At 36.5% G+C, this 18,446-nt stretch overlaps 2 protein-coding genes across 5 annotated transcripts in view; one reads left to right on the top strand and one right to left on the bottom strand.

Annotated features, from left to right (window-relative positions):
- Nucleotides 1-1,795: 1,795 nt before the first annotated feature.
- LOC132559036 (TGF-beta-activated kinase 1 and MAP3K7-binding protein 1-like) overlaps nt 1,796-18,446 on the bottom strand; it is a 34,191-nt gene continuing 17,540 nt past the window's right edge. The window contains exons 2-9 of one of the 3 annotated variants that reach the window (XM_060223641.1): nt 15,096-15,188; nt 13,739-13,884; nt 11,644-11,780; nt 11,121-11,274; nt 10,887-10,973; nt 5,861-5,999; nt 4,602-4,830; nt 1,796-3,178 (exon numbers count right to left, since the gene is read on the bottom strand). In XM_060223641.1, the coding sequence (XP_060079624.1) occupies nt 2,335-3,178; nt 4,602-4,830; nt 5,861-5,999; nt 10,887-10,973; nt 11,121-11,274; nt 11,644-11,780; nt 13,739-13,816 (1,668 nt within the window). In that variant the 5' untranslated portion in view covers nt 13,817-13,884; nt 15,096-15,188 and the 3' untranslated portion in view covers nt 1,796-2,334. The remainder of the gene's footprint in view (nt 3,179-4,601; nt 4,831-5,860; nt 6,000-10,886; nt 10,974-11,120; nt 11,275-11,643; nt 11,781-13,738; nt 13,885-15,095; nt 15,189-18,446) is intronic. The other 2 variants (XM_060223643.1, XM_060223642.1) reach the window with 2 other exon arrangements.
- Nucleotides 13,958-16,917, top strand: LOC132559038 (LYR motif-containing protein 1-like). Of its 2 annotated transcripts, none has more exons than XM_060223645.1 (5): nt 13,958-14,147; nt 14,801-14,966; nt 15,471-15,531; nt 15,899-15,930; nt 16,278-16,917. In XM_060223645.1, exons 2-5 carry the CDS (start codon nt 14,811-14,813, stop codon nt 16,395-16,397), a joined length of 369 nt encoding a protein of 122 aa, XP_060079628.1. In that variant the 5' UTR covers nt 13,958-14,147; nt 14,801-14,810; the 3' UTR covers nt 16,398-16,917. The 2 variants fall into 2 exon arrangements, with proteins under 2 accessions (XP_060079628.1, XP_060079629.1); XM_060223646.1 differs by having other exon boundaries at nt 13,964-14,024.

The raw sequence follows: 18,446 nt of genomic DNA on the forward strand, positions 1-18,446 counted from the left end.
TGCTTTACTTGGACAAGTTCCCTCCATGACATTTAGTCTGCTGATATATTGGACAGGTTCCCTCCATGACATTTAGTCTGCCCATATCTTGGACAGGTTCCCTTCATGACATTTAGTCTGCCGATATCTTGGACAAGTTCCCTCCATGACATTTAGTCTGCTTTACTTGGACAAGTTCCTTCCATGACATTTAGTCTGCGGATATATTGGACAGGTTCCCTTCATGACATTTAGTCTGCCGATATCTTGGACAAGTTCCCTCCATGACATTTAGTCTGCTTTACTTGGCCAAGGTCCCTCCATGACATTTAGTCTGCCCATATCTTGGACCAGTTCCTTCCATGACATTTAGTCTGCCGATATCTTGGCCAAGTTCCCTCCATGACATTTAGTCTGCCCATATCTTGGACAAGTTCCTTCCATGACATTTAGTCTGCTTTACTTGGACAGGTTCCCTCCATGACATTTAGTCTGCTTTACTTGGACAAGTTCCCTCCATGACATTTAGTCTGCTGATATCTTGGACAGGTTCCCTCCATGATATTTAGTCTGCCGATATCTTGGACAAGTTCCCTCCATGACATTTAGTCTGTTGATATCTTGGACAAGTTCCCTCCATGACATTTAGTCTGCTGATACATTGGACAAATTCCCTTCATGACATTTAGTCTGTTGATATCTTGGACAAGTTCCCTTCATGACATTTAGTCTGCTGATATCTTGGACAAGTTCCCTCCAGAATGTACACTTCTGCATTATCTATGACATAGTGGTACAAGATTTAGGAATTTGACAAGAAATATTGGCAATACAGAAATATACAGTTTCTACAATACAGTTCCATAGACACCATTAAAGAACCATGGGGATTTAAAGGCCTTTTTTGTTGATTCACTGTAGAATGACACCTCATTTGTTTCTGTAACTTTACTATTAAATAAAATAAGCCCCCAGCCTTAGACACACCCCAGACTGACAGATTGTTGACAAGTCCTTCAGTACACTCTGCCACAAAAGTCAAGAAAGAGCCTCATGGAAAAAAACCCATACTAACAAATACATTCAACAGTCTGATTGTTTTATTTACAATAACAGTGACCTTGACCCTAAAACTTGGGATATAATAAGCAGTATCCCAAACAAGCACTTTTGGTAAGGAAGCATTGTATGAAGTTTGATTTAGATTGGGCAAAGCAAACTCAAGTTATCACACAGAAACTGATTATAACTTATAGTTACAGTGAACTTTGACCTTTGAACCTGAATGGCAATCTATCTCAAACAAGCACTTTTGGTTAAGTGGCATTGCATCAAGTTTGATTAAGATTGGCTACAGAAAAACTTGAGTTGTTCTACAAAATGAATTTACAGCAACAATAATCTCAACCTCTAATTTCTGGGTCTTGGCCCTACTTAGCACAGCCAATATCAGTCAGTACTGGAGACTTGAAAAGTCCTTGAAAAAAATCATTCTTTAACAGTATTTTGGAAATGTTTGATTTTTAAGGTTTCTCCACGTATAACAAAATCAAACCCTCCAGTAACAGTGACCCTGACCTTTGACACTGTATACATTAACGCAAGTATTCCATAATAAGAAATAGTTTATCAAAGTTTGATTGAATTGGACCATAGGAAGTTATTATATGAAAAGCAATATTTTGATCATTTGTTTTATAATTCATCTTGATTTTGACAATCTAACTCGGACATCTATCTGAAGACTAATTTTTCCCCTGATCTAAGCTAGGATCAATTGTACCAGTGAATTAGACCCACAAAAACAACAACAATGTACAAATCAAAGTTTTACTTTATACACAACGCATGTATAATCATATATAAAAGGAGTGATTTCTAGCACAATCTCCTAGTACAGGTTGATTTGTTATACACTGGCAAAGTTATGTATACTTATATGTATACAGTCAAGTATCATTGTAACAAAACATATTGAGCTTTCCATCTGTAATGCATATAAAAATATAGTTGTTTTCTAATACAAACTCTGATATTAAATTTTAAGATTAAATTGCATAATCTGTCAGACTCAGCTCTCAAAAAAATAATTAAAACCGATTTTCTACAGTTGAAGTTGTATTAAACATTGTTCAAGCATTTGTATTTGATTACTAAAATAAGAACATTCAAAACATGGGTCACATGATACTAGACTAAACACACTGCAATAAATAGTATCATTGTTGGGTGATTGTTTCCATACTGAAACACTGATTAGGCATTAATGAAGTACAATTAAATAACAAACATTGTTGTCAAAACAGCACATACAGAACATCATGGAGTGATTCACAATATATGGATCCAAAAAACTCAGTTTTCAGGTACAAACGATTCAGTTTCCTCTGTGATGGGCTCATATGGTGATTTAGGTTTTGTTTCCGCATTGAGCGATTCTCTCTGTGCTTCTGTTAGTTCATCAATAGCTCGATAAAATTCAGAGAAATCTATGTAAGCCTCTATTTTACCATCTGCATCCAAGTCCAGCTTGGTAGTGTGATAATAACGACTGGGAAATCGTGTCTCTCCACTACTCTGGGTGGAGTTTGTACTGGTAGAGTTTGTACTAGCGTAGGTATTAAGTGTCGACTGACCACTTTCACTTCTACTGGACTCCGAGGTCAGAGTATCTTTACCTGGTGTACCCGCGGCAGTAGGTGTCTGGGGTGATGTGAAGGACATCATGTCTAAATCAGAAGTTGGTGTAGTGGTAACTGGAAGATAGTTTGGGACTGACACAGGGGGCTGGCTGTTTGCCCGCCCCTGATAAAAGGGTATGGATACTGGATGATAAGATGCACTTCCTGCTGGGCTTCCTGCATTGGCTAAGGGATAGTTGAAATTTCTCACCAACAAGGTAATGTCTCCACGTTTTTGACACAGCTGCTTTTTTTCAGGAATTGTTAAATAGGTATCGTGATGTATGCGTGCAACTTTATCTACAACTGCCTGAGCTACCCCATTTAATGTAGACTGAACAGAAAACTCCTCCGCCACCATTCGTGCTACTTCCACATTGACACGATCACACCCCTTAGCATCTTGTAAGGCTTGATATAGACCATCAGACATGAGAATAAGGAAACAACTTGAGCTGTCAATGTTGATCCCACCATGGACATAGGGATCAGCTATTACCGGCTCTCGTACCGCACTCCTTTCAAAGAAATAAAAAAAACATCTTGATCAGCATGATATAATAATTAATGACAGAACTATACAGGAATACCATAGACTATAAATTGAAGAGCTATGTTTACAGGTGGATCTCAGATTAAGTTCCTGAATAAAGCATTTAATAATCTACAAATCAAACAATGTTTTTTAGTTAACACAACTTGTACTGGTTCAGTGAGTACCAGATACATACCTGAGTATATATATATCTTTAGTTAACACAACATGGTTCCCTGAGTACCAGATACATACCTGAGTATATCTATGTCTTTAGTTAACACAACTTGTACTGGTTCCCTGAGTACCAGATACATACCTGAGTATATCCATGTCTTTAGTTAACACAACTTGTACTGGTTCCCTGAGTACCAGATACATACCTGAGTATATCTATGTGTTTAGTTAACACAACATGTAATGGTTCAGTGAGTACCAGATACACACCTGAGTATATCTATGTCTTTAGTTAAGACAACATGTAATGGTTCAGTGAGTACCAGATACATACCTGAGTATATCTATGTCTTTAGTTTAAACAACATGTAATGGTTCCCTGAGAACCAGATACATACCTGAGTATATCTATGTCTTTAGTTAAGACAATATTTAATGGTTCCCTGAGTACAAGATACATACCTGAGTATATCTATGTGTTTAGTTAACACAACATGTAATGGTTCAGTGAGTACCAGATACACACCTGAGTATATCTATGGCCTTAGTTAACACAACATGTCATGGTTCAGTGAGTACCAGATACATACCTGAGTATATCTATGTCTTTAGTTTAAACAACATGTAATGGTTCAGTGAGTACCAGATACATACCTGAGTATATCTATGTCTTTAGTTTAAACAACATGTAATGGTTCCCTGAGAACCAGATACATACCTGAGTATATCTATGTCTTTAGTTAAGACAATATTTAATGGTTCCCTGAGTACAAGATACATACCTGAGTATATCTATGTGTTTAGTTAACACAACATGTAATGGTTCAGTGAGTACCAGATACACACCTGAGTATATCTATGGCCTTAGTTAACACAACATGTCATGGTTCAGTGAGTACCAGATACATACCTGAGTATATCTATGTCTTTAGTTTAAACAACATGTAATGGTTCAGTGAGTACCAGATACATACCTGAGTATATCTATGTCTTTAGTTAAACAACATGTAATGGTTCCCTGAGAACCAGATACATACCTGAGTATATCTATGTCTTTAGTTAAGACAATATTTAATGGTTCCCTGAGTACAAGATACATACCTGAGTATATCTATGTGTTTAGTTAACACAACATGTAATGGTTCAGTGAGTACCAGATACACACCTGAGTATATCTATGTCTTTAGTTTAAACAACATGTAATGGTTCAGTGAGTACCAGATACATACCTGAGTATATCTATGTCTTTATAGCCTCCTTTGACGTGGTAGTCACCTATACAACGTGTGCTGTCAGAGCTACCCACATGTCGACATTGTTTTAGTTGTTCTATGTCCAGACCAAGCTGAGCAAGGCGATTCAACTCTTCTTCATTCAACAGTGAATGATCAACAGAAAGCTGCATTACCCTCAGCATGCCTTCATCATCTGTCGTACACAACAGTGCACGAGAGTCACCTACAAAAACAATTCAATTTTTAAGTGTGAAAGAGATATCAGAGAATAAATAGATACACACCAAAATGTGTATAAGCATTGAGAGATACAGTTTGCAGGTACATTCTTCCTCCATTATCCAAATCAAAATTTGAACAAGAGGCCTAATGGGCTTGCAGCACTCACCTGGTACATATCTTTTTTTTCAAATTCAATTGACAAACTTAAAAAGTGGGTATAAAAATCATTATGTAAATGAAAAAGCAGAAGGTAAATGGGCCTTAATGGTAATCTGAGAATAAATAAGGCTAGAAGTTATGTAGTACACCAACTTAGAAGCAGTATGTTACTGCTAAATATCATTTGTACTAATTAACAATTGTCAGAAAGGTTGTATGAATCAATGTGTACAAGAAAGTTAAATTTATGATATTGGGCAATTGGAGTACTGAAGAAGTTTTTTAAAGGTTTTAACAAATTTTACCTCTGTGACCTTGGTCAAGATTGTTTCTTTTCGCAAATTTTGTCTAGCGTCACCCTACAAACATACCTGCCAAATTTCTACCTCTGGGCTTTTCAGTTCATGAGAAGTCATAATTTAAAGGTAATAACAAATCTGACCACTGTGACCTTGAATAAAGGTCAGGCTTTATCCTAGGGACATATCCATCAAACATTAAAACATTAAAACATTTGGTACATTGGTTATCGAGTTGTTTCAAGGAAAAATTGACACCAGATAGCCCTTTGAACCACGTGAATTAAAAGATGAGTTATACTGATTAGCATTTGAAATTTACTTCATTATGTAATCAAGCTCTGAAAATGAACCATAACTCTGGATCAAACAAGTTTACAAAAAGCAAACAAGACCTTCATCTTCTCATAATACAACTAAAAAAAAAAATTTGGTTTAATACATCTATCCAAGTTATAACGACTGGAGGACACATGTATATCTTTCAATTCATTGGCAACACCTGTCAGAAAAGGGTTCCCTATTTTGATCATATTTGCCAAAACATCCTATGCTGTTCTAGTGTGTACTTACCGACATTTGCCACGTACAGTTTGTTGTGGCAGATAAGAGCTACAGTAGCTGTGGTACCACCAGTTATGTTTCTCTCCAGTTCATTAAGCTTATTCATGATATCTGGGTACTGTCTACAGGCATCATAGTGGTCCAGGCCCTGAAATATACCATCATAACTCTTAATGGAATAGCTCATGTCATATATAGTGGTCCAGGCCCTGAAATATACCATCATAACTCTTAATGGAATAGCTCATGTCATATATAGTGGTCCAGGCCCTGAAATATACCATCATAACTCTTAATGGAATAGCTCATGTCATATATAGTGGTCCAGGCCCTGAAATATACCATCATAACTCTTAATGGAATAGCTCATGTCATATATAGTGGTCCAGGCCCTGAATATACCATCATAACTCTTAATGGAATAGCTCATGTCATATATAGTGGTCCAGGCCCTGAAATATACCATCATAACTCTTAATGGAATAGCTCATGTCATATATAGTGGTCCAGGCCCTGAAATATACCATCATAACTCTTAATGGAATAGCTCATGTCATATATAGTGGTCCAGGCCCTGAAATATACCATCATAACTCTTAATGGAATAGCTCATGTCATATATAGTGGTCCAGACCCTGAAATATACCATCATAACTCTTAATGGAATAGCTCATGTCATATATAGTGGTCCAGGCCCTGAAATATACCATCATAACTCTTAATGGAATAGCTCATGTCATATATAGTGGTCCAGGCCCTGAAATATACCATCATAACTCTTAATGGAATAGCTCATGTCATATATAGTGGTCCAGACCCTGAAATATACCATCGTAATACTTAATGGAATAGTCCATGCTATAAAAAATGGGTCCAGATCCTGAAATATACCTACATAACTCTTAATGGAATAGCTCATGTCATATATAGTGGTCCAGACCCTGAAATATACCATCGTAATACTTAATGGAATAATCCATGCTATAAAAAATGGGTCCAGATCCTGAAATATACCATCATAACTCTTAATGGAATAGCTCATGTCATATATAGTGGTCCAGGCCCTGAAATATACCATCATTACTCTTAATGGAATAGCTCATGTCATATATAGTGGTCCAGGCCCTGAAATATACCATCATAACTCTTAATGGAATAGCTCATGTCATATATAGTGGTCCAGACCCTGAAATATACCATCGTAATACTTAATGGAATAATCCATGCTATAAAAAATGGGTCCAGATCCTGATATACACCAACAAAACACTTAATGGAATAGTATGTGTAATACATAGTGGTCCAGACCCTGTATTACACCACCATAATATAAAGTGGAATAATTGGTTTTTATATGCAATACTGCTTCATATCATCAATAAAATACTTTAGCAGTGTCAAGTTCAATTTACATCTTTGTTATGTTCAATATCTGACTGTTTATATCAATTCATCCCTCCAGAATCGGATACTGAACAAAGCACAAGGGAGGTAATTCAGTCCTGTTGAAGAATCTAGTTGGAACAAGATGAAATTATGAACAAGAAAAAGATAGTTTTCTCTGTATGACATTAATGTATCTCCCTCATGGCTGACAATATGATACATTTCATTTTCAGCTTTATATTTACTGGAAAACTATCCTAAAATGTTGTATATCTAACAGTAAAATTCAGGGATGTCCTACATTTTTTATGGAAAAATCATTTTGACATTTCTTTTGTTGCTGTGCCTTGATGTCACATCTCTCCATAATTTTACAAAACTGCAAGATGTTTTATTGTATAATGTATGTATTGTCTTATAAAGAGCTATCCCATCCCCTCTTGCCCTTCTGTAAAATAAAGTTACAAGTTTTAGTTCTTGAAGTCTGTCCTGGTAGGGTAGATCATTTATTCTCTGTAAATTATTGCTTTCTCTATATCATAGAGTCTCAATTCTTTTAATATCCTTCTCTTTAAAATGGTCCCAAACAAAGAAATTGTTTAATCCAAGTGTGCTGCTAACAGACTCTTGTATAATTATAGGACAATGAAACAGTATTGTTTGTTATTTTGCTGAGCAGCAATATACACGAGTGGGTTTATTATCAGACACAGAAACAAATAACAAGAGGTCTTTAACCACTAACAAATGAGTTTGGTTAACTTTCTCAAACCTTAATGTATATAAGCTGCTACCATGGGACTGAAATCACGTGATGGTCAAGTGAAGGTGAGTAGTATTTCACGAGTGGTGAATATCTTTATAATTATCTATTTTTTAGGATATACTGAATTGAAAGTGTTGATACCAATGATGTATATGTGACTAATGAAGACAAAAATTCATATACTGACTGGACAACTTCAGTGTTTTGTGGCTTCAATAGTTGTTTTGCTGTGACCAGTGCAAGTGTTTACATGTACCTGGATTCTATACAAAGTCTACATACTGGTATAATGTACCCTCACTCACATACTTGCCCAAGAACCTCTACCTCAATTCCTGCTCTATAACTTCTGAACAAGCTATGATCTTCACCAATCTGTTAAGGTCAATACCAGACCCTTTATTTCAGAAAAAAAAATGATGAGTTGTCCACTGTCCCCCACCGATGGGTTGAATACAGAAAACAAAGACTCCCCCCATCCATTTTCACACCTGACTGTTTCAATTCCTACCCATCTGACACGTCATCTGATGCAGCTACATCCGTCATGTCGAAACTTCGCAGAAACCTTGGCTCCCACTTTCACAACAAGCCAGCTACTGATAGTGTTGTCATTCAGGCCCTCTCAGATATTTCTGTCCTTAACTCAGGCCCTCTCAGATATTTCTGTCCTTAACTCAGGCCCTCTCAGATATTTCTGTCCTTAACTCAGGCCCTCTCAGATATTTCTCTCCTTAATTCAGTTGTGAACAACAGGATAGAAGAGGCTTTGACAACCCTACAGTAAGTTATTAATAAACAGGACTCTCACATTAGTTCCTATGTCTGGTCATATTCGGGAGTTCAATACTAATCCTGCTATATATATGTCGGGAGATTGGGGTGTCTTTGTCATAAAGGAACTTGTCCAGCAGCTATACCATTGGTAAAGTTCAGAACAATAAAGTGACTGTTCATGTCCGTTTCAAGAGGTAAACTGACCCTCAAAAGCTGTGTAAGGCTATGTTGAATTTCCAGAACACTCTGAAAAGAATATTCATAACTAAAGCCTCACTCAGTACTGACATCATTCCAACATCCACAGCCTCTGGATCAGTTCTTCAAGACAGTGTTTCGGTGTGTTTGCCCGAGTCAATCAAGTAACGGTAACACGTGCACTGCACAGCACTCGCATGTAGTATGCGACCTTTACCTGTTGCAGTTCCATGTGCTGACTTAAAACTGTCCATACATAAGTAAAGTAAATGGTTATTCTATCTACTGCTGTACTTTATATGCCTTGTATCACTGTACACTGGAAATTTATCAAGGCAAGAGTCATATATGTATATATATGTGTGAGTTAATATATACACTTTTGTGTACGTAAGAATGAAATTTCTAATGCATTTGGTACCGTTGTATGGAGGAGGCGTGCAAGGTTATTCCTATTTTCCAGGTCACAGTGTTTGTAGCAATAATAAATGAAAGTGTTAATATCTATAATGATTCAGGTTTGTTCACAATGTACACAAATTATGTGTGAGTAAGTGGGGATGTGTCTGAGGGTGTGTGTGAGTGTGAAGTTCACAATGTACACAAATTATGTGTGAGTAAGTGGGGATGTGTCTGAGGGTGTGTGTGAGTGTGAAGTTCACAATGTACACAAATTATGTGTGAGTAAGTGGGGATGTGTCTGAGGGTGCGTGTGAGTGTGAAGTTCACAATGTACACAAATTATGTGTGAGTAAGTGGGGATGTGTCTGAGGGTGTGTGTGAGTGTGAAGTTCACAATGTACACAAATTATGTGTGAGTAAGTGGGTGATGTGTCTATGTGTGAGGGTGTGTCTGAGGGTGTGTGTGAGTGTGAAGTTCACAATGTACACAAATTATGTGTGAGTAAGTGGGGATGTGTCTGAGGGTGTGTGTGAGTGTGAAGTTCACAATGTACACAAATTATGTGTGAGTAAGTGGGGATGTGTCTGAGGGTGTGTGTGAGTGTGAAGTTCACAATGTACACAAACTATGTGTGAGTAAGTGGGGATGTGTCTGAGGGTGTGTGTGAGTGTGAAGTTCACAATGTACACAAACTATGTGTGAGTAAGTGGGGATGTGTCTGAGGGTGTGTGTGAGTGTGAAGTTCACAATGTACACAAATTATGTGTGAGTAATTGGGGATGTGTCTGAGGGTGTGTGTGAGTGTGAAGTTAAGTGTTGGTTAGTGCTTGTATACATGTTTGTATACATCTATGTTATGTATGTGGATATATTCTATGTGTTGATGAAAATTAGTGTTTATTGTATTTTATGTAGCGTTTAAATGTGAAATATGTATAATCTATGTGAACGTGGATTAAGTGTTTTCATTCACGTCTACCTAAGGACCAGCCTCAAGTGGATGGCTGTGTCTACCCATCAAACTATATACTTTTAATTTTGTTTTCAATATAATGGCAGTTAGTCTCTGTACTGGGGTCCCCCAACCTAGATGACAAGGTGATCAGTCCTGCACGAAGGATAGGAAAGACAGGTGAAAGATTACCATGGCAAGGGAGTGATGGACATTAGATCAATTGAAAGAATATGAGTGCTTTTATAGTGTTGTTACCTGTGCCATTTCGGTAGGGGGATACTAGCACCTGTCCTACAACGGGCCATATCATGGTATGGTATTGTCTGTCTGTTCGTCTGTCCATAGTAAATTTTGCTATTCCAGGGTTGCCCATCTTGGTACTCTTGTTTTATTAATGGCTTGCCCTACTTTCCCATCTCTCTTTTTTTTTTTTTTTTTTTTTTGCTCCCGACAACTAAAACATACATGTATTCATGAAATGGTATTTGTCAACACACACCATCAGGATACCATGCAATCTCATGCAATAAAAATCATTGAGATGCTTTACCTCTGGGAGTTGCAGTTGAATAGTAGTTTTCTCAGCAAAGACATGGTCAATGGACTCAAAGAAACTCTTTTCCACAGCTATAAATGCCTGAAAAAGAGAAGTGTCATATTCATGTTAAATTAGACGGACACAAATTTAACACTTACCAGTAAAAGAAACTTCAAACTCAATACGACAAAACAAAACAAAAACAACAAAAAAAAAAAACCTAAAAAAAGCCACTAGTAGAAATACCTGGTTTAAGACTTCTTTTATTTCATCATCAGACGTAGTTTCACCGAGCTGTCCGAGAAGTAACTCCGCCGGCATCCTCTGAGATGTGAAGTTTGATGCTTTACTGCCATCATGACCATCAAATACTCCATATAGATAACAGTCATCATCAAGTCTGCAAGGCAATCGTGTCAAAATTCAAGAGCACAGACAGAATCAATTTTAATCTGACCTCTTTCAGTGATAAAAACAAACAATTAAACTGTACCAAATCTAAGCTTTGCTTTTCCAACTCTTTACATCTAAATTGTGAGTAGCTGTCCAGACTGGCTTCTTCAGGTACTCCATTTTTGCTAGTCACCAATATCAAATAACAAATTCAGGACATGAATGAATCTTATATATCATTACTCAAGAAAACCTACTGTGTAATTCTAAATCCTTAAACACAAAATATCAACAATATATTGTTTTTAATTCAGTATCAAATAATTATACGTATACAAAGTCATTTTTTCCTACAAGTTAGATAATATAAACCAACTTGAAGTGGAAGCTCCTGTCCTCAAACTCATGAAGTTCTCGTCGGATGCCATCCTCCCGATAGACCTGATTGGTGGAGAAACCTATCCCAGACAGCTGACATACAGGGAGGTCATCCGTCCAACTCAGAGCATGATCCTAATAAAACACACACAGATTTTAAGTATGATTGTTGTCACTTAAAACAAATTATTAATCATAAACAAGAGATTCCAGAGGGATCATGGTGTACTACATTGTTTGATCCTTATCAAAAAAATAGGATTTTCTCCCTTCTTTTCTTTTCCATCTTCTTTTTTTGCTCTAAATTATATGAAATTTGAAAATTCCTCTTAAGAAATAGAGATAATTATAAAATGCCAAATCTAAGATGGTCACTGGTCAGCCACTTAATTTTTCTAATCAGCTCCAAGTCAACAGGGGAACCTACACACATAGTTTGTTCAAGATCAATCAAGTACTTCTGAAGAAATGGTAATAACAAACCTTGGTGATCAAAATCAACAGTTACCTGTCAGTCCACTTTGGACTTTTCTGATCACTCCCTAAATCAAATTGGCATTACAACTAACCAAGGGAACATACACGTGAAATCCAATACTTCCCAAAAAACAGATAACAAATTTTATGCAGACAAAATCCAAGATGGCAGCTTTTCACTCATTTTGTTTTTCTGATCAGTCCAAAAATCTAAAGAGTATAACAGACCAAGGGGAACCTACGTATGAAGTAAGGGAAAGAGTCATCCAGTACTTCTCCAGAAATAAAGGCGACAAATAATGACTGTCAAAAACAAAGATGCTGTCCATCAACCATTTTGTTTTTCAGATTTGTTCCAAAATGGGAAAACTAGGGATCAAAGGGAACCTTTGCAAGAAATTTGGAAATGATCCATCCAATATTTCTTAAGGAAATAGTGATAACAGGAATTGTTTAAGGACAGACGGTGATGTAAATAGCTCACCATCTGATCTAATAATAGTAAAAAAATCTGATTACATTTGGAGTACCAGGATGACAAAAATATGGTATTTTGCAATTTAGTAAAAGGACATTTCACCTTAAACCCAAGAATGAAAACCTTTTCTTGGAAGTCAAAAACATAACCATCAATCAAGTAAAAGATCTACACCATGCAAAATATGGTGCATCAATATACTTAGATGGCTGGCATGATTTTTGCTGATTTAATAAATCAAGTATTTTCTAATTCAAAAGAGTTGACAGGTGTGAAGCCCATTCATCATTTCAAATTTATTATGGAATCCTTCAACCACATGGTTATTGGTCAAGTAACAATATCATTACTTGATTGTGAACTCAATTAATGGGTTGATGGATTCTCATGCAAACTTAACCACACCCTTGTCATGTTATGCACACCATGTATGTAACCTTGGTAGATACTAGTCCTAATTACTGCTCAGTTAGTGAGAAATTTCCATCTCGATAGGTGGAGCATTAGACTAGTAAGGCAGAGGTCCTGGGGTTGAATCCTGGAAGTCAGAACCATTCTGATAATGTAGATAAAGAAAAGGTCTTTTGATCCATGTGTGATATGCATGTGAAAATGAAAATTTCTTTCCATAATTATTGTTGGAATGTCAACCCATGCATTGGTCGCTTATTTACCCCATTGCCATATAGGTACAGACTCGTGACATTCATCAACTCCAAACAGATATTAAAAAGTTGATAGAATGTCATACAAAATCCATGTGCAGTATGCATGTGAAAATGACAACTTCTTTTCACATTTATCGTTTAATGCCGACCCATCCACTAGTTGCCTTTTCCTTTACTTCTAACAGGGCCGAAGTTCATCGACTCCAAGTCGATAGCAAGTCAGAAGAATTCGGACCAGCATCCCAGGAGATCCAGAGGCATTGAAATAGATAATGACCTCTGTTGTATGTACATGAAAAAACTGATCTGGTGAATATTTGAAATTTTCTCTGTGTAATTTCGTGTACTTATCTAGGAATAAGCTATCATGTTATTTAACATTAACCGATAATCGCACTTTAACACGATTACCACGTCTTCCTCTCAATCAACATCCTCTCTTCACATCGCTTTGAATTACGAATAGTTACGTGTAAATTATTCCGTACTTGAAGTCCCAGTCTGGGTGGGGAGCCTACAGAACCATTGGACAGCCTGCTATTGGCCATGGCATTTGCTGAACGTCAAAAACATCTGATTTTTTTTACTTCTGGAGTAGGCATAGCACTGACAGCTTCTGTAAAGTTGGGAAACCCACAATTTAATCTCATGCGCAACATTCTACTTCCTGTCTGCTGTAAACTTCCGGTTGGATAGGCATGTGCCTTAACCACCAGTATTAGTTCACCACCGGTTCTATGTCTACCGAAAACCAGAGTATGTCCTAATCGGGTAGAAGGCCAAGTTTATTTGTGTGTCGGTAACCGAGCCAAATGAAATAGGTCAATTTGTACAGTTGCACAGGAACAATACTACTTACTTCGTCAGTCACTGACAACTGTAAGTTAGAGTTACCTCCCCTCTGTTGCCAAATGTCTTTGACATGTAGTAATAAAAGTTTCTGATAAAAAGACAAGATATCATACATTTAGCATGTGCATATACATAATTTTCCTTCAAAGAAAATAATTAAAGGCTATAATTAATATAGACATAATTTTCAATGTCATTTTATTTGATGTCAATGAATTAAGTGTACAAGTTTAAAGATGTTTTTGCAGTCCAAATTTAAATTTAAACGGTTGATGGATATTGTTTGAAAAAAATCGTCCTCTATTTCCTGGGCTAATGACAAAACTCTGTAAATTGACATATTGATGAAAATTACTGTTATTACTGTTAAATGACCTTCACGAATATTGCTTGGTACTGTAGATGTACATGTATGTATAAGTATTATTGTTTTGCTGTGCAATAATCTTATATATTTTTCTGTGATAAAATCAGACCTAAATTTAGGATATATCTCAGGATTATTTGTTTTTTATAACAGCTTTTCTTAGCTAGTACTAGAAAGAATTATCATGAGCAGTTTGAAGAAAATTAGTAGGTATGGTGTGATGTAACTATATAAGACCAGAAGCTGATTATGGCAGCAAAATGTAGAGACTTAATTTACATTTATAATTACATAGTACATTTTGGTATTTCAGTGAGGATCACATGATGTCCCTAAGGACAGAGGTACTTGCAGCATACAAACGTGCCCTGAGACTGGCTTATGGCTGGGGCAAGTACGCTTCACAACCTGAAGATGTTTTGATGGAAAAGAAGTATATTCTAAACGAAGCTAAACAATTGTTTCGAAAAAACAGAAATGTAAGTTTGCTAATTAACTTCTATCAAGAGATGTAATATAATGAGGCTGTTAGAAAGTTTGTATTCAATATGATGACATCCTACTTTGGTTCATGCTCTCAGGGTGAACACATCAAAGGTTAAACTTACTTTCTTACCACCAGCACATCCTCCATATTGTCATCCAGCCTTAAACGTTCAGTCACTTGCTCTTCCGTGGAAGTTGGTAAAGTTTGCCAGTACCTGTGTTATACCTTATCATTATTGACGTTAACATCTACATGATAGTATGCTTTAAGGATTGACAATGTCTTTATCTTGTATACCATTCTGTGTTTAAAAATAGAGCAAGAAGTAATGGTATTGTTGAATGGAATTTTCCCAGTTCTTGTTACAAGTAATCATGTGATCAAATGCAAGAATGTACTTAACTGGTGTCATTACTACACAGTGGTTTGTGATAGAGACCTTATATCTGTTGTTCTGATTCATCTGATAGTCAATAGTCGTTAAATTGTGTTTTAGATTTCAGATGAGGAGACCATTCGAAATCACATCAAAGAAGCTGAAACAAGAATAGAAATGGGTAGGTATATTACTAAGAATGGCTGTTGAATTTTTCAGGAACAGATGTGTTCAGTTTGTAGATGGTTGGGTATAAAATTTACACCTGTACATTGTCAGGAACAGACATGTTCAGTGTGTAGAGGGTTGGGTATAAAATATACACTTGCATTTTGTCGGGTACATATATAATTAGTTTGTAGAAGAGCGCATATAAATTTTACACCTGTATCTTGTCAAGTATATATGTGTTCAGTTTTAAGAGGGTTGTGTATAAAAGCTACACCTGTACATTCCGCTTGAAAATTTTATGTTAAGTGATTTCACTCTAGTATCTCTATGTAAATGTTCTTCATTTGTCAAACTTTGTAATGACTTTTATTTTACAGCCATTCATTACAAGACACCTTACCCAAGGCCAGTAAGTTGTTCTTGTTCCTTTTTCATTGAGGTTCCAAAGCAAAAGTAAAAAGGTCATACAGGGTCACACAGAAGTCTTCTCAATCCATATATAGTCGTAATACACACACATTTGTCTTAAAAATGTATCAAAATGATTCTATAAAGAAAGCCACAAATTATAATCTCTTAACAATACATCACGAAAATAAAGTAACGCAGGGCCACACCGTAGTCCAGTATCACAGTTAAACAATATTGGTTACTTACTTCAGTCCATCAAGACACCTGAAGGTGAATAATATCACTAAAGCTATCCTGAAGTTTAGATTATACAAGTGATAAATTTGATGATGTTTACTGTTTCAGGTGAACATACCTCAGAGTGTCCTGCCACCATTAAGTGCTAAGTTAAAGAAAGGCCAACGGAGGGCTATCAAACAATCCAAACCTATTTACCTCAAGTCTTACGATGACATTGAAACATGACCATGTGATCAATTTATTTACGTTGACCTCCCTTATGTAAAGGGATTCTTCACACTGTACATGTCACAGATGTAAGCTCATTATGTATTATGTTACATACATTCACTTGAGTTGAACTACTTGTGAATAATGTTGGATGCGTAGTGTGATCTATGACATATCACAATATAAAATTTTGCCATGGAATGCTTATCATAATAAATGTGTCATCAGATGCGAAGTAAGCATTAACTGATTTTTTATAGATCAACATAATATGACATGTTAGCAAACTGAGTGTTGTTTGTAAGATTTTAATTAAGTTGATGTTATAATTAAACATACACTTTCTGTATAGCATTCTAGTCATACAAGACAAACTTAAGTATACTGTACAATACATGTATCATGTATGTGTTTTGTACACTGTACAATACAGTGTAGACATGTATGTGTTTTGTACACTGTACAATACAGTGTAGACATGTAGATAAGAGCTATTGTCTACTTTTTCTGGGTCATTAAATCTGTTTGAAATCAATTTTGTTATTTGTTTTGACACAAAATGTATCTTTATATGTAGATTTAATATTCCAGACAAAAGTCTGTAGATATCTAAATTTATCTGGAAAAGTTAATGAGCCATAATATGGCATCACCCTTTCCTTAGATTGTCAGTGGTAAGAAAAGGAACATCTATTACAGATTTAGTGCTGTCTACCACTCCTAGGGTAGAAGCTGTAGGAGATTAAGATGCTTCCTTGGAAATACCAATGGCAAATTGGAAAAAGTGGGGGGTGGGGGTGGGGGGCTTATTTGCGGTGAAATACGGTATTGAACCTGGGTTGTTGTTGTCTCTGGGGTCAAAGACTTTGTGAAGAAGGAAGTAGTGTAGAAAATGAGAGTAAAGGTCGCCTTTCTACCCTTGGAATTTCCCTATACATGTAGTCGAGCAGTATAGTGTCCAAAGGGTCGCTAGATGGAACCCCAGTGGTGGCAGGGTGTTTTTCTTTGCTCCTTCCTATTAGATGTGTAGAGGTTTAGCTAAGGCATGATATAGCTGCTACACTGAGGTGTTTAAAATAACACCATTACAGGGCGTGACAGTCTGATTTCAAGATTACATCATCAGGATGGGGATAGACATTGAATCCTTGGATTTAATTAAGGAGAGCATTTTTTATGACACATTGGTCTACAAAATGATTAACAATATCACAATACTTGTTTGATGTTCTAAACGTCAGAGAGTCTTGGACTCAACGCCTTCAAATATTCTGCCATACTACAGACTATACTATGGTAAGATAAATGTCTAGAACGGTAGCCAATGCAATAGGGAGTGGATGGCTTTTTAATGCTCAGTAGGCAAACATCATCATTTTTAGTTCACCTTGTCCGAAGGACCAGTGCATCTGTCATCAGTCTGTCATCCAGCATTTTTTTTCATGAAAATTGCTACTTGGCATGAACAACTGAATGGATTTTGATCAAATTTGGTCTGAAGCAATTTTAGGAAAAGGGGAACAAAGTTTGTACAAAGAGTGGTACTCGGGTCCCAAGGGTCTGAGGAGCAGGACCCAGAAGGGGAAATTAGGCTAGTTTTTTAAAGTCCTTCTTCTTCTGCAGGAATGATTCAGTTTTGTCTTTATAGGTGTGAGGTATCCTTAGGTGAAGGGGAATTAATTTTGTATTAACAGTGTCTCTGCCTCCTTAGTCAGAAGTAGCAGGGCCATTTTGGGAAAATAAGATAATTCTGTAAAATCCTTTTTTTTTTCAGCAAAATGCTTGAATTTTGTCTCAATTTGGTCTAAGGCATCCTTGAGTAAAGTGTGAATCAATGATATATAAATTATCTGAAGCATCCCTGTGTGAAGGGGAATTACGTTTCAGTCTCCTGGGGCAGGAGGTGCTTGGGTGGGAGTGAGATGCCCAACGAAGGAAATAGAGCGGATTTTTTTGTAGAAATGCTAGGATTCTGTCCCACTATGGTCTATAGCATCCTTGGGTAAAGAAAAAAACCAATTTTGTATATAAGTGGAGGGTCTCTGCTTCTGAAGTTGGAAGAGA

This window comes from Ylistrum balloti, unplaced genomic scaffold, assembly GCF_031769215.1.
Source record: "Ylistrum balloti isolate Yb309-2 unplaced genomic scaffold, AGI_CSIRO_Ybal_v1 Utg370844, whole genome shotgun sequence".
Lineage (NCBI taxonomy): Eukaryota > Metazoa > Mollusca > Bivalvia > Pectinida > Pectinidae > Ylistrum > Ylistrum balloti.

Bases quoted from the DNA above. Each gene is read 5' to 3' on its own strand.
- LOC132559038 (XM_060223645.1), top strand. From the start codon at position 14,811: ATGATGTCCCTAAGGACAGAGGTACTTGCAGCATACAAACGTGCCCTG. The intron at 14,967-15,470 runs GTAAGTTTGCTA...ATTGTGTTTTAG, and splicing joins TGTTTCGAAAAAACAGAAAT to ATTTCAGATGAGGAGACCAT. The intron at 15,931-16,277 runs GTAAGTTGTTCT...TTACTGTTTCAG, and splicing joins AGACACCTTACCCAAGGCCA to GTGAACATACCTCAGAGTGT.